Raw genomic sequence first — 16,492 nt, forward strand, 5'->3', positions numbered from 1 at the left:
ATGCCAATGTGATTCAGTGCAAAAAAAAATCATGGAAAATAAGGAAACAGTGAAATTGATTTAAATATATTATTATTGGTTCAAGAGGGGAAACAATTATTATATAGGTTACATGTACATTTCACTGCAGGCACCATCAACATTCAGATTCAGTCTCTTCATCTTAAAATTTATGAAAGTTCATTATCTAATTTTTTTTACTTATTTTTTTTAATATACGTGAAAGGGATTTAGATTATAGATCAAATAATAGGATGAATTTTAATATTTAAAACATTAATAAATTATATAAATGCTTCAAATACAGATGGCCAGGATGCAGAAGAATCTCTAGGAACATTTGAAAGGATAATGAAAGTCAACAAAGGTAAGAGCTGATGTACAATGTATACACGTGACAATGAATAAAAATGTTGAAGGGTACTGCCCATGAAAGAAAAGTCAACCCCCTAGTGATGTTTACACAATAAAGATCACCCCCCCCCCTTAATTTGCAATTTTACTCAGTTTTATTGTTATTTTAAACACCAATAACTCAGTGATGTTCCAGAGTGTGGACGGAGACTCTCTAAGCCTACAATTCATGATTCCTCTAGTTCTGTGAGCTGACAATGTGGTAAGATTATCAGGGTCCAGGTTTATATGCACTTTCACTTACCTTTTGTACATTCATTTATATCTGACACATAGAAAGAGAGACAAGACCGATTAAATATGAGATGAGATCCATGGGATGCCTATTACACACAATGACACACTTCAATGCTGCTTCATCTGAGCTAAAACACACATTCTCTGGATAAATACCTTATCTTATCTGTAGCTTAAAGAGTATGTATATGCACACTGCTGCTTGCCGACATGAAGTATCTGTGTGTGAGCTGGTCTTCTAATGAATAGTGAGGGGTAGAGATCACACTGCATCATGTAGTAGGAGAAGCGATTCATGTGAAGAATCTGCCCTGCCGACCATAATCAGAAGATTTATGGTCGGATCCCGGAGCAACCTAAATTGTGTATATCAGGACTGATAGAGACAGGCTGGAATTATATCTGTGAAATGTTTTATTTTTGTTAATAACAGTGAATTAGAGAATGTGTTATTTTGTTAATATGAGTATATTTGAAAATCTTGCCTTCATTGGAATACCCCTTTTTTCAAATATTTATACATATATACATATTTGAATACTCGTACATTTACATACTTATGCACACATATTTATTCACTGATATATACATTAATACACTTACACAGATTTGTCCCAGTGGCTCTCAACTACATGGGGGAAGTTCATGGCAGGAATTAGAGATGAGAGATCCCTAGTCCTGTGACTCTGCTCTCCCTCACCTCACCTCTCCCCCTAAATTTCATATCTGAGCTGCTGATTCATGCTGTGTACTGTGGATGTGCACTTTGGTTTACTTATTATGCTGTACAATGGTGCACATCTTCCATTTACCTGTGTGTCAGTTCGTAATGCAGGGGCCCCCTGACCCTTCGGGCCCCATAGCAGCTGCTTCTACAGTAGTTACATCTCAGGCTCTGATGTTTCAGAGAATGTTTTCCTTCTCCTGAGGAAGGAGTGTCCTCTGAGAAGTCACAGCCTTGTGCGTTTTCATGTCTCGGTGCGCCACAAAGAACCAGTATGGATTGAAAGTCAAATTAATGGACTATCACTAAACTTATGTTATGAGTCTTGTGGTCTGTATTATGTCAAATTAATGTGCGGTTCGATGAAAAAAGATTGATGGATTTTGTGACAGTTGACCCCTATCCATACCGATTAATATTTTGAGCCAACTCTATGGTTTTTGGACAAGAAAACCTCATAGATTAGGCAACTATTAGACCTAAACATGGAGCTTGTAAGGCAGATATAATTGTATTCACTCTTTTATTAATTTAGAAAGCGACATGAACTTACATGAAGGTGATGTAATATTGGAAAAAGGACGCAGCGCTACCACCTGTACACGATGCTTATGGCCCAAATCTGCCAAAGGGACCATTGATGTGCCATACAATCTTTCCTCCAGCTATCGTAAGTTTTTTCCGTATTTTATACTGTAACTGGAGATGCCCACTATATCACTGTGTTTTTATCTGAGAAATACCCTTCTTTCCCCCAGGCACTTCACATATCAACTTGTTTCAGAGTGCCATGGATGAATATGAAGCACTTACTTGTATTAGGTTTGTGCCTCGGACAACAGAGAAGGCCTATCTCAATATTTTATCAGCACGTGGGTAGGTCTGAATTTTTAAGTTTCTTTAGTTTATTAAATGCTATGGTCATCTATCATCAAAGGTCTGAGCCTTGTCGAAAAAATATGAATCAGGATTACATTTCTCCTGAATTTTTTTGGAAATTATATACAGGGAGTCCCCAAACTCCTTGGGGCGTTACCAGAGCCCCTCCATGCTGCATCTTTATAGGCTGTTAGGCCGTCTTCCCTTCCCTCTCTGCTTTCTCAAGAATGAAGGGGCACTGGTCACAACTCCAGAAGCACTTCAGGCTCTTAAAAGTCGATATTAAAAAGAAGGCTGTGGATAACACATATAAGAAACACTTATGCAATTCCACATGGACATAAGCCAAATTTTGAACATATGTATTTTTGGCCTTGGCCTGCATTTTTAAGCAGTCTAGCCAAGCCCAAGGGAGAAGACAACACATAAAATTGGGCCACACAACAAATGATTGAAGGGAAGCTGAATTTAGAAGTAACCAGTGCATTTCAATAAACTGGGAATGCAAAAACTTGAATCCAAACTTTCAATGCTCAGCAGGTCCAGAGAAGAAACATCAAAAGTCTCAGTCGCAACAAAAAGTCGCAAATAAAAAAAGAAAAAAAAAAGCACAATTTCTACAGTTGAAGTCATTTAGATTCAATTTACATTACCAGTATATAGTATATACTCGAGTATAAGCCGACCCATGTATAAGCCGAGGCCCCTAATTTTACCACAAAAACCTGGGAAAACCTTTTGATTCGAGTATAAGCCAAGGGTGGGAAATGCATTGGTCACAGCCTCCCCATTATATAGCCTGCCGGACCCTGCCCCATAGTATATAGCCAGCACATGCCCCCCAGTATTTAGCCTGGCAGCCCATATACCCCAGTAGATAGCCAGCCCCCTGCCCCAGTATATAGCCAGCAGCGGGGGAAGCCGAAAAAGTGAGTTTTGATATATTTTTTTTTTCTTGAGCATAAGCCCAATTTGGGTTTTCAGCACATTTTTTTGTCCTGAAAAACTAGACTTATACTCGAGTATATATGGTAATAATCCCAATACAGGCAGTCCCCGGGTTACATACAAGATAGGGTCCGGAGGTTTGTTCTTAAGTTGAATTTGTATGTAAGTCGAAACTGTATATTTTATAATGGAAGTTTTAGACAATTTTTTTTCTTTTGCCCCAGTGACAATTGGAGTTTCAAAATTTTTGGTGTAATTGGACCAAGAATTATCAATAAAGCTTCATTACAGACACCTTACAGCTGATCATTGCAGTCTGGGACTATAGTAAAGCATCCAGTGAGCATCACCAGAGGTCACATGGGGCAGAGGGGTCCGTCTGTAACTATGGGTTGTCTGTAAGTCGGGTGTCCTTAAGTAGGGGACCGCCTGTATTAGTTATTTTTAATATTCATCCTATTACTTTACCAGCTTTTTCCTATATCCTATTTTATACTATATAATTATTTTTCCCACTCTCTCCAATGGACAAGGTGTTCATCATATATTGGAAGAACGGGTGGAACTCAGACTGTCGGATTGAATGTCGCAGGTTGCATGTACAGAGGAATTATCCAACATGAGCTAAACCACGCCCTGGGGTTTGTCCATGAACATATAAGAAGTGACCGTGATGATTATGTCACCATCAATTTCCAGTATATATCCCCAGGTAATCCCCTCATTGTAATTTTTTACTACATATCTTTGGTGTTGATATATATGTACTTACTAGTCTACTAATGATGTTGTATTATATAGGATTTTGGGGAATTTTTAAAAAAGCAGTGACCAATAATCTTGGTCTGGAATATGACTATGAATCCGTGATGCATTATGACAGGTGAGTTTTCCATTTATAAAAAAACAGTAATACTACATAGCTGCTCAATAGGAGATTTTCAGACTAGAGATATGTATGAGAATTGGTGATTGATATGAGGTTGGTGGTGCTCAACATCCAGCACAGATCAGGTTTACTCAGTTGTTGAAAAACTGGAAGAAGACAGCTCCATTCTATGTGTAGGGGTTGAGCCAAGTCACTATATTTAAAGGGATTGGCCTCTATAAAATAAATTTTAATCATGGATTGAGGGCAGGCTCATAAACATTTTACAAACTTACCTTCATTATGAGTTTTCGAGCATTGTCTCATTTGCGGTCAAGTTGACCCTGCTCCATCTTCTTTCTTCCTAACCATCCTCCGCATCATGCTCACTTGAGGAACACGTGATGTATCTTCTCGTGATGTCTCCAGGTAGTCTCCAGCCTCATCATTTTGCATGCTGCAAGCCACTCCCCTTCCTCGCAGTGGGGATGGCGCCCATAATGTATGGGAGCTGTGGATCCGGCCCGCTCTGGGACACAGCTAAGAGCCATTTAAAGGAGCAGGTACCAGAGAAAAGGACCTGGTGAGGGGGTTTAAAATTCACATCTGGAACTGGGAAGGATTTTTTTTAAAATTTTGAATGCATTTCCTTTATTTAATTTTTTTAATGAAGGCAGCTAACCACTTCCATGGATATCTTATCAATATTTTTAGTCCGGAACTCCACTTGAGTTAAAGCTATTATAACACTTTTTTAGTATTTTATTATACATCATTTTATCTTAACCCCATTGCCCCTCTCTTGTTTTGCTTATTGATTAGATTTGCATTCACTAACACTCGAGGACAACCCACCATTGTACCCAAACCCGACCCAAACATCCCAATAGGCCAAAGATATGGATTAAGTGCTCTGGATGTTTCAAAAATCAACCGATTGTACCAGTGCGGTAAGTTATACCATCTATCACAACTCTAGTACCCAATCACGATACTGTATATCTACACTGTCAATATATACATTTTTATTTGCCTTTTAGATGTCTGTGCTAATTTACTTAATAACAACAATGGAATTCTGACCTCAGCCAATTACCCCTCAGCCTACCCCCATAATGCCAGCTGTGTCTGGTTGATCCGAACACCATCAGACCAGGTACAGTAGTAACAACACCAAATCAGTCACGTAGACCAAAGTTCTTTAATTGTCTGGTACATTTGACGTGGAAATGTACTTTTTTAATTGAACCGCCATCTTTAGTACTTCGATACGTTATCTAAAATCATGATATTCATAAGAACTCCTTCATGATGCATGAGGGCTGGAACATAGGTATTGTCTGTGGGCCAGTTATCTGCAAATAGGTTATATTACTTGTGGAATGGCAAGTTTTAACATGTCAAGGGGTTTTATGGTCCATTAAATATTTTTGAAACTGAGAATGGATTATGTGAACACAAGAGTATAACAGTAGCACGGGAGTACCTCTGATCAACTCTCATTAGAGTCAGAAATAGATAAGGCTCTAAGATAATAGATATGGCCCTTGAAACAATGAAATTCTGGGCTAAACTCTGATAGGATCCTGAGTATGAGAAACTGCGCTTGAACCTGGTGTGAGAACCTTGAGCTATCTCAACCTGCCATTCCACTATTTGTTGTTTATTTTTTAATGGTTTCTCTTTAACTAGACTAGTTAAAGAGAAATATACCAACAGTATATGACCGTTCATATTGAAATCTTTATTTGTATCCTCATACCGTACAAAACATTACTACTCAGGAGATTCGAATAAATTTAAGATGGATCCAAATCTGTTATATTTTTGGCACTGCCGGATCCTCTGAAGCTCATCCTTAGGCCTTTTTCACATGAATGTATGCAATTCATGGGTCACAAACAAGGGGCAAGAGTTCCCTTGTTTGTGGCTATTTGTCATCAACATGCGAATTTAACTTGTACTCTGATAACAATAGAAAAGATTGTCTGAGCTGTAAAAATCACATAGGGTCATGTGCATGAGCCAATTTAAGGAAATCATCCTCATGGATTTGGTGGTTTCAACTTAAACATACAAACATGCTGGTGAGAAACAGGATCCATTTTTCATTTAGCTATTAATGGCTTATTTTTTGGGAAAAGGGACTTTTATAAATATGCAAATAAACCTCAGGGGCTCCTGTGTGCATTACAGAAGCCACTTTTGGCACTGTCATTTATCATATGCAGGGGAAGGGAGGTAGGAGGTGGACTTAAGCTCCGAAAAAAGGCGTGAATAATTAGCAGCTGGCAGAGCTAGAATGGGCTTATGTGATGTACACTGGAGTCCCTGAGGCTCATTTAAAAATTATATACACACTATGGGTGAAAACCACTAAATCCATGTGGGAGATCTCTTTTGAGCAACATGAAAAATTAAACTAGCCACAATTCATATGCAAGTTGCCTCAAACAAAGCAAAGACTACAGCAGTTGACCTGCACCTGCATCAATACTGGCTACAGTAATGAGAAATTCCTCTGTCAGGACATCATTCCTGAAGCACAAAGGATTATGGAACAAAGCACCATCAGGAATTTATTTTAAATCACATGATTAACAAGATATCAGATTAGATGACTCACCTATAATAGTTACGCCGCTATATGAATTCATTATTGTAATTTAATATCTATTTTTAAAATTGTTGGTTTTAGGTTTCGTTGACCTTTTCTGCCTTTGATATCCAGTCATCTCCTAATTGTGTATCTGACTATATAAAAATTTATGATGGTCCCACTAAGAGATCTCCTGTGTTGCTGGATGAAACTTGTGGAACTGGACTGATCCCTCCAATTGTTGGAACTACTAACCAATTACTGGTGGAGTTCTCCAGTGATAGCAGTGTTGCTGGGGTCGGCTTCAAAGCTTCATACAACTCAGGTACAGTATTAAATTCTAGTTCTTACTCTGTGTTAGATTTTAGGATATTCTTGGTCAACTATAGAGTGGAAGGTTTTAAAAAAATCTTCAACAGATTAATACAGCCTAAAGAGCCATACCCTACACAACCTCCTCTGACTTTTTTGCCTGAGGTGTGGGATTCATTAATGGGTTGCTTCTCGTTTATGTCTCTCTGTGCTGTGGGAACATTTTTTAGTGTGTTTTTTATGTCCCCTGACTGATTAGTTCCATCTGTTAATTACTTACAGCCATGCGCTACTTTAATACATACTTTCCGTAGTCGGATCTCAGATGCCAACTGTCGCGGTTGAGAAACAATTGATAAATCCCCCCCATTGATGCGTTGGCTAGTGAATCATGCCCGACTCCATGGCATGTGATAAAATCTTAATAAATTAGACTAAAACATGTTACAAAAATTGCTTAAAAACTCTTCTGATTATACATTAGCCCCCAAAGCAATTCTATATACCTTAAGTAAAACTCCTAGGGACTAGAGATAAGCGTATTTAAAGGGGTTCAGGGTTTGGGGGCATCCTGTGTGACCCAGACATATTGGGGCACATTTACTTACCCGGTCCTGTCATGATCCCCGATCCGGACTATCCGACTAGGAATGAGTCAGGCGCAATTCACCAAGATCATTCGCCCGATATCCTGCATGTGTCGCTTCCCCGCTGAGGTCCGCCGGAGTTCACCATCTTCTTCCCGGTGCATGTGAGCGCATTGTCTTGCGACACTATTTGAATTTTAAATCCCGCAGTTAGTCTGAATCAGTTGGGTTGTCCGATAGCCACGACCCCCATTTTGTGTCACATGAAAGTCAGTGTGATTGTGCCAAAATCCAATTGCTTGCGCCAAAAATCCAGGTTAAATGTGGGACAAATCGGAAATAGTTGGGAAAACCAGCGGAAATGTGGTCCGCGGACCCTTAGTAAATGTGCCCCATTCCCTCATTGGCCTACTGAACAGCACCTGGCCAACGAGCCATTGCTATGATTGGCCAGAGGTGTTCCCTTCGCTAATCACAATCGGAGCTAGTTGGCTAGGGACATCCATTTGCTGGATGCACCAGAACCTGAATAGTAACGTTGGGTCTGCTGATCTCTACTAGGGACAGCTATTTGTATAATCATGTCAGTTTGTCATTTTGTAAAGTTATGCCACACAAGCTCATTGTTGATCAAACATTGAATATGACTGGAAGAGAAGAGAAGCTTTTTAAGTTGAAAATAAGTAAAGAGGTGTCAGTATTTATATATTGTTTAGTTTATTTTAACTTTTCTATTATCATAAACGTAATAATATTTGTAGATCATGGACAAAAAAATTTAAAAATGTACATTTTATTGTGGCTTCTTACACAGTGCAATGTGGAGGAACATTCTATACACCAAACAGAAGCATTACTTCACCCGGATACCCCAATTTCTATAGGCCAAACTTGAGATGCACCTACACAGTCACAGCTCCTGTTGGAAAGAGGGTAAGGTCATTGTTTCTTAATAAGTAAGAACTTATAATTTAATCTAAACCTAAGCATATTTTGATATTACCGTATATACTCGTGTATAAGCCGAGTTTTTCAGCACAAAAAATGTGCTGAAAAAACTCCCCTCGGCTTATACACGAGTCAAGTAAAAAATAAAAAACTTAATACTCACCCTCCGGTGTCCGGATCGTTGCCGCAGGTCCCGATGTTCAGCGCGAGGCTCCCGATCTTCGGCGCGGGTCTCGGCGGCTCCTCTTCTTTCTTCTCTGCTGTCTCGCCGGCAGCATCGCGTCCATGCGATCTGCGGCGGGCGCACAATATGATGCGGCGGTGTCTCCGCTGATGACATCATCAGCGGCGACACCGCCGCATAATAGTGTGTGCCCGCCGAAGATCGCATGGACGCGATGCTGCCGGCGAGAGAAGAGAGAAGAGGAGCCGCCGGGACCCGCGCCGAAGATCGGGAGCCCCGCGTTGAACATCGGGACCCACACCAACGATCCGGACACCGGATGGTGACTATTAAGTTTTTTATTTTTTTTGACAGGGGGCTGCCTGCATACTACATTGGGGGGGGGGGGGTCTGCCTGGCTGTATACTACATTGGAGGGGGGGGGTCTGCCTGGCTGTATACTACATTGGAGGGGGGGGGTCTGCCTGGCTGTATACTACATTGGAGGGGGGGGGGGTCTGCCTGGCTGTATACTACATTGGAGGGGGAGGTCTGCCTGGCTGTATACTACATTGGGGGGGGGGGCTGCCTGGCTGTATACTACATTGGGGGGGCTGCCTGTCTGTATACTACATTGGGGGGGCTGGCTGACTGTATACTACATTGGGGGGGCTGGCTGACTGTATACTACATTGGGGGGGCTGGCTGGCTGTATGCTACATGGGGGGGGCTGGCTGGCTGTATGCTACATGGGGGGGGCTGGCTGGCTGTATGCTACATGGGGGGGCTGGCTGGCTGTATGCTACATGGGGGGGCTGGCTGGCTGTATGCTACATGGGGCTGGCTGGCTGTATACTACATGGGGGGGGCGGCTGTATACTACACCCTCGGCTTATACTCGAGTCAATAGGTTTTCCCAGTTTTTGGTGGTAAAATTAGGGGTCTCGGCTTATACTCGGGTCGGCTTATACTCGAGTATATACGGTATATCATTTATACAGAATCAATTTAGTAAACCACAGACTCTGCTTTAGTAGACCTCCAAGACCAGGTGTTAGATCCTCACCTGTTAAAGGGATATTCCTATGAAGACAAGATTCTGGAATATACTCAGGATAAGAAAAGAACACATTGGGGCTTATTTACTAAGGGTCCCTCTACCGCATTTCTGTCAGGTTTTCCGACTTTTTCGGGGATTGCACCGCTGGGACAGGTATTAAGTAGGCGATTGTGTTGCACAGGATCGGATTTAGTCTCAATCACGCCGGCTTACATGCAACACAAATCGGGGTGCAGGTCCATGGGCGATCTGACGGATATGGACAAACCACAGGATTTAACTTAAAAATTGTGTCGCAAGCCAACCACTTACATGCATTGGGAAGAAGATGGTGAACTCCGGTGGATCTGAGCAAGAAAGCGTCACAGTGGATTCTCGTCGGGATCTCCTCCGGACCAGGTAAGTAAATGTGCCCCATTCTCTTATTCATTGTTATGAACAAAAATACAGCATTTCACAGATATAATTCCATTCTGTCTCTATCAGTCCTGATGTACACAATTTTGGTTGCCCTTGGATCTGACCATAAATACTCGATCTTCTAGGCAGGCAGGACAGATTGTTCACATGAATAGCTTCTTCTGTCTGCAGGATTCATTGTGTTCTCTGCTTCCCCCTCCATTACAAGATGAGGTCACACACAGACACTCACTGACGCTTCCTGCCAGCAAGCAGCAGCATACACAGTCTTACTCAACAAGCTACATGCAAAATAAGGTCTTTATAGCAGGGGAAGAAGCATATAGCAGAGCTGAAAGTCTGTGTTATTGCTGAAATTTGCTGTATTTACATGAGAGTAAGCCACAATGTTGTGCTGAAAAAACCCACTAGGCTTATACTCAAGTATATAAAAAAAAATAAAGTTAGTATTCACACTCTGGCGCTGACCCCTAGTGCCCTCCTCTTCCTGCAGCACCCTAGGTTTCTGTCCAGGCCACCGCGTCTATGCAATCTACCAGCACAGAAACCACGATGCAGCAGTGTTGCCGCCTGCTGACATCATAGTTTCTCTGCCAGCAGATTGCCATCAGAAGAGGTGCTGTGGGGAGAAAAGGACATTTGGGGTTAGCACCAGAGGGTGAGTACTAACTTTAATTTTTTGGGGGGGCACTTTACTGGCCATTATACTTATGAGGGCACTCTTCTGGATAATATGTTTATGGGGCACTCTGCTGGATATTATACTAACAGGGGCACTCTGCTGGACATTATACTTGTGGGGCACTCTTCTTGACATTATACTAATGGGGCACTCTGCTGGACATTAATGGGGCACTCTGCTGGACATTATACTTATGGGGCACTCTTCTGGACATTAAACTAATGGGGGCCCTCTGCTGGACATTAGACTAATGGGGACACTCTTCTGGACATTATAATAATGGGGGCACTCTTCTGGACATTATAATAATGGGGGCACTCTGCTGGACATTAGACTAATGGGGGCACTCTGCTGGACATTTCATTCATGATGGAAGACTACTGGACATTTTATTGCTCAGTGGAGACTGTTGGACATTTTATTAGAGAGTAGCGGCTTATACTCCAATCAATACATTTTCCCAGTTTGTTGTGGTAAAATTTGGTACCTAGACTTATACTTGGGTCGGCTTATACTTGAGTATAAACGGTAGTATAGCTGACAGTCTGTGATACTTCTATCTTATGGATCTCATCATCTCTAACCTTTCGTCTGTTTCATCTCTCTTTTCCTTTGTGGCAGATACTAGTGAATGTTCAGAAAAATAAAATTATGAAGCGTCAGTCCCCACAAAAGCAATAAAACTGAGTAAAATTGAAAAGTAATGGGTTAAAAATTAGCTTTATTGTGTAAATATCAATAGGGGATTAAAGTTTTGGAACTTTTTTTTTAATGGGCAAACCTCTTTAAACATGGAAGACAGTTAGCGCGCCAAAATAGAATAGATAAAGCTCAACTGTGCAAATTGTAATTAGCTGCAGTTCATTATATATTTTATAACCTTGACAAATCAAATATACTGTACACCAACTGATTACAGTGTTTGCTTCCCTACAGGTGTACTTAACCTTCGATGATTTTGAGTTGGAGAATGACTATTACTGCATGTATGACGTCTTATGGGTCCATAGTGGTGACATGCAATATGGTCCATACTGTGGTCCCCGAAAAGTCCTTGGCATTACCTCTACTGAGAACACCCTGAGCCTGATATTTAAAAGTGATAGATTAAATGAGAGCAAAGGGTTCAAGGCATCATATACATTTAGTAAGTAAAATTACCTTATTCTTAAAGGGACACACCTGTGATTTTTTTTCCCCTTTCTTTAAAGGGAACCTACCACCCCGATTCTACCTATAAAGATAGAAGGGGTGGTAGGTGGATGAATGGGACGTGAGGATAGGTCTTTTTTGGGCTAATCCTCACGTCCCGGGTGTCTTTTAAAAAACTTTATTGCAGGCATATGTAAATTTTTTTATGCGGCTACTGGGGCGTGGAGTAGCCGGACATGAGGCTACTAGTCGCGGCTACTCCACACCCCAGTAGCCACGTTACTCCGCCTACCATTTAATCTTCGGCGCGCAGATCCTTGTAGCCTTCGGCTGCGCAGCCGCGGCTCCGGGGCCGGAGCTACTGCGCATGCGCAGGATGCCGGGAGACTCGGACGAGGGCGGAGTAACATGGCTACTGGGGCGTGGAGTAGCCGCGACTAGTAGCCTCATGTCCAGCTACTTCACGCCCCAGTAGCCGCATAAAAAAATTTACATATGCCTGTAATAAAGTTTTCTAAAAGACACCCGGGACTTGAGGATTAGCCCCAAAAAGGGCTATCCTCACGTCCCATTCATCCACCTACCACCCCTTCTACCTTTATAGGTAGAATCGGGGTGGTAGGTGCCCTTTAAAAGAAATCTACCACCAGGATGAAGGATTGTAAACCAAGCACACTGACATACTGGTGTGTGCCACCTCTGGCAGGATCTGCTCTTCTTTTAGCTTCTTATACACTTGTTTTTACAAAAAAAGGCTTTTCAAATTAGGAAAATGAGCATGAGGAGCTCCAGGCTCCATAGGTGTTAATAGCACCTGGAGCCCCTCAGGATAATTTGCATAATGTTTAAAGACTTTTTTACTTAAAAACAATTGCATAGGAATCTTAAAGAAGAGTAGATCCTGCCAGAGGGGGCACACACCAGTAAGCCAGTGTGCTTGGTTTACAATCCTTCATCCTGGTGGTAGATGTCCTTTAAATCATTAACCCCTTCCCTCTTATGCCCTTTTTTGTGTTTGCATTTCCATTTATTTGCTCCCCTTTTTAAAATCCAAAACTTTATTTTTGTGTGCATGCACAGAGATTTATAAGGGTTTGTTTTTTATGTAACAAATTAGCTCTTCTCCGTGGCATGTACTGGGAAGCGGAAAAATTATTCTAAATACAGTGAATTTGATAAAAATAAAGACACTTTGCACCAGTTTCTTTCTGTGTTTATGGCTTTTACTGTACGCGACAAAATCAAATCTCCACCTTATTCTTTGGGTTGATTATGGGGTTCCCAAATTTACATTTTTTACAAAGGTGTCAAAAAAATAAATCTTTTGTACAAAAAATATTTTTTTCATTTTGCCCTGTTTGGACACTAATAACTTTTTCATACTATGGAGCTATGTAAGTTGCCATTTTTTTTTTTGCAGAATGTTATGCTGTTTACATTGATAAGATTTTTAAGACTGTATCACCTTATGATCACTTTTTATGTAGAATTCTTATGTGTTGCAAAATGACTAAGAAAAGTTGCACTTCATACATATGGGCATTATTTTATGTTACGGGGTTTACTGCCCGGAATAACAGTCTTTTAATATTGATAGATCTGGATTTTGGGATGTGACTTTACCTTAAATGTTAATGACTTTTATTGTATATTCTCTTTTATATTATTTTTTTTTACAAATTTTAAACCCTCTAGAATATGTTAACCCATATTATAATATAGAAGTATATGGCACTTTTGAATATGGTCAGTTACAATGTGCCACCGGCACATTGTGAGAGATCTGCAGAAATGAGAAGACCTTGGAGCTTATAAAAACCCCAGGCTGTTATGGTGTTGATGACATCCATATGACGTTACGGGGAGTGAATATCACAGCCAAATTGGTGGCCCCCATGCAGAGCCAGATATTACATATCAACACTGATGTCGGTGCTCATGAGCCCTCTGCATACACTCCTTTCCATATGCTGACGTACTTTTATGTTAGTTTGTGGGGAGGGATTAACTGGTTAAGTCAGTGAGTATTGCAGTACCTAAATCCTGTCCCTAGGCTTCTTGAAAGTCATACTTGATGTTAAGGGAAGCCAGCCTGCAAGGTAGCAAAGAGGCAAAAGTTTTCCTTTTTTACTCTGCAAAATGTATATTAGTATATTGGGGCAGATTTACTTACCCGGTCCTGTCGCGATCACGCGGTGCGTTGTCCGACGAGTATTCGGGTCTGCCGCGATTCACTAACATTGTGCGCCCGAGTTCCTGCAGGTGTTGCTGCTGCGCCAAGGTCCCCCTGAGTTCACCTGCTTCTTCCTGGCACATGTGAGTGCTTGATCTTGCGACACATTTTTTTTTTTTTAATTCCACGTTTTTTCCCGTAATCTGTCGGGTTGTCTGACGGCCACGCCCCCCGATTTCTGTTGCGTGAAAGCTGGCGTTGATGCGCCAAAATCTAATCGCGTGCGCCAAAATCCCAGGGGAATTTGGCGCAAAACGGAAATATTCGGGAAACCCGACGAAAGTGCAGCCTTCGGACCCTTAGTAAATGAGCCCCATTGTCTTCCAATGATCCCCAGCAGAGAATCCATGACCGTTTGGTCTCTGCATGCCTGCAAAGGGGGCCTTTCAAAACCTGCATCAACATCATCTAGCCAAACCTTTTCCCGAAACTGTACTGATGAGCTGAAAAACATTGATACAGTGCTGTATATTGGATTGGCCATTATCCCACTAAGCTTCTTGAAAGTAATGTATGATCTTAAGGAGACTACAGGATTACAAAGAGACACATTTTTCCTTATCCCACCCTGGAAAAAGTATTTTCATTTTAGTACCTGGTTAAGTTATCTCTTTCTTTCTGAAAATAAGTGGGATCCAATTCGTCAGTATGGATGTGGATTTATGTATCTAACCAGAGATCTCTCTTTCACTTCTGATTATGCTATTGCCTGGAAAGTAATACAAGGCCATTCACAGCAAAATTCATAAACTTCAAAATTACTGAGGATGCACCTGGATATACACATATTCTATATCTAAGATTATCTAGGGAAATACATTGAGAAGGATTATCACACTGTCTTCCTAGAAGGTATACTTACACAATGCTTAGCTGCCAATGTGATGCTCTCCTGATGCATCATATGTAACATAGAATATAGCATAGATGTAGAGAAATCTGTTTAGAGGTGCAAGGGTCGGAGTGTTCCTGGAGTTGTAATTGGAAATCAGTTTTATATTAATTATTCTACATTGGTGTGTGAATGTTTTCATATGCAGTCTAACACTTTCTGCATTTGCTTACACTGTCGAACACTGTCTAACACTGTCTGCACTGTCTTACACTGTCTAACACTGTCTGCACTGTCTTACACTGTCTAACACTGTCTGCACAGTCTTACACTGTCTTACACTGTCTTACACTGTCTAACACTGTCTTCACTGTCTAACACTGTCTGCACTGTCTAACACTGTCTAACACTGTTTCTTTCTAATAATGGTATTTATAGTGAATTTATTTATTATACCAACATATCCTTAAGCCTTAGGTCCGTTTCATCATGTGTCAGTATAATGCATAGTGATCATTCCATGAAACGGCACTAGTCACGGCTGTGCTCATGGACTGATCACAGAATAATGTGAAACGGGCCTACGTCTTGAAAAGACCTGTTTTTGCCCTGCTTAAGTGTCTGGCTTTCCATTGACATAACAAGAAATAGAATGTATAGATTTTGTCATGTTTGGTGCTTTAATATTTGCAATTGTCTTTTTTGTATAGTATAACTGGAGCTCATCGTACACCGGAATACAACGTCTATGTATCCAGTCATTCTTCAAGTTCTTTACCATCATTACTGAAGAAGAGTCTATGTTATGGCCACGATGTTAAATTACTTTAGAAAAATTATAGTTAATAAAAATAATTTGATTCACTAACTCAAATTTTTTTAATTGAGTTGAAAAAAAGAAATTTAAATAAATTTCTTATTTGCATATGAAATAAAATAATGTTCTATGATTATTTTATTAAAAAAAAAACAATCATATATATAATGATGGTAACATGCCGGTTTAAATGATGCTGGATGAGGGTACCAGTTAAGACAAAATCAGAATTGATAATAATAAGTAAGGTCATATAAAGAACCTTTCTGCCACCTCCATTACTATATGCATGGCTGCCATCAGGAATTTCAGAGCCCCATATAAGGAAATTTTATGGGCTCTACACATTAAAATTTTTTATTGTGTATAGAACATACTGTAAATATCAATGTCTCATACACTGTAATAATAAGTGATTGACTTTGTCACTTGTACTATAATTAAACAATAAGCTGTGCCTTGCTCCACCATAATTATATACTAGCTGTAATAACTGCCGTTGAAAGGCTCTGTTCTTAACTACACAAGATAGAAAGGGTTAAAAAAAATGTTGCACATAAAAATCAAAAAACAAACATAAAATTACAGTAAATAGGGGCATTTCACATCATATGTTC

The 16,492-nt window shown here is 40.5% G+C and overlaps 1 protein-coding gene across 1 annotated transcript; it reads left to right on the top strand.

The window, feature by feature from the left end:
• The first annotated feature begins 1,916 nt into the window (after positions 1 to 1,916).
• LOC140069453 (embryonic protein UVS.2-like) lies at positions 1,917 to 15,855 on the top strand. Its single transcript, XM_072115160.1, has 10 exons — positions 1,917 to 2,045; positions 2,134 to 2,251; positions 3,736 to 3,914; positions 4,004 to 4,085; positions 4,893 to 5,020; positions 5,111 to 5,226; positions 6,769 to 6,994; positions 8,383 to 8,501; positions 11,778 to 11,988; positions 15,769 to 15,855. Exons 1-10 carry the CDS (start codon positions 1,919 to 1,921, stop codon positions 15,771 to 15,773), a joined length of 1,311 nt encoding a protein of 436 aa, XP_071971261.1. The 5' UTR covers positions 1,917 to 1,918; the 3' UTR covers positions 15,774 to 15,855.
• Positions 15,856 to 16,492: the final 637 nt, after the last annotated feature.

This window comes from Engystomops pustulosus, chromosome 7 (genome assembly GCF_040894005.1).
Source record: "Engystomops pustulosus chromosome 7, aEngPut4.maternal, whole genome shotgun sequence".
Taxonomy (NCBI): Eukaryota; Metazoa; Chordata; class Amphibia; order Anura; family Leptodactylidae; genus Engystomops; species Engystomops pustulosus.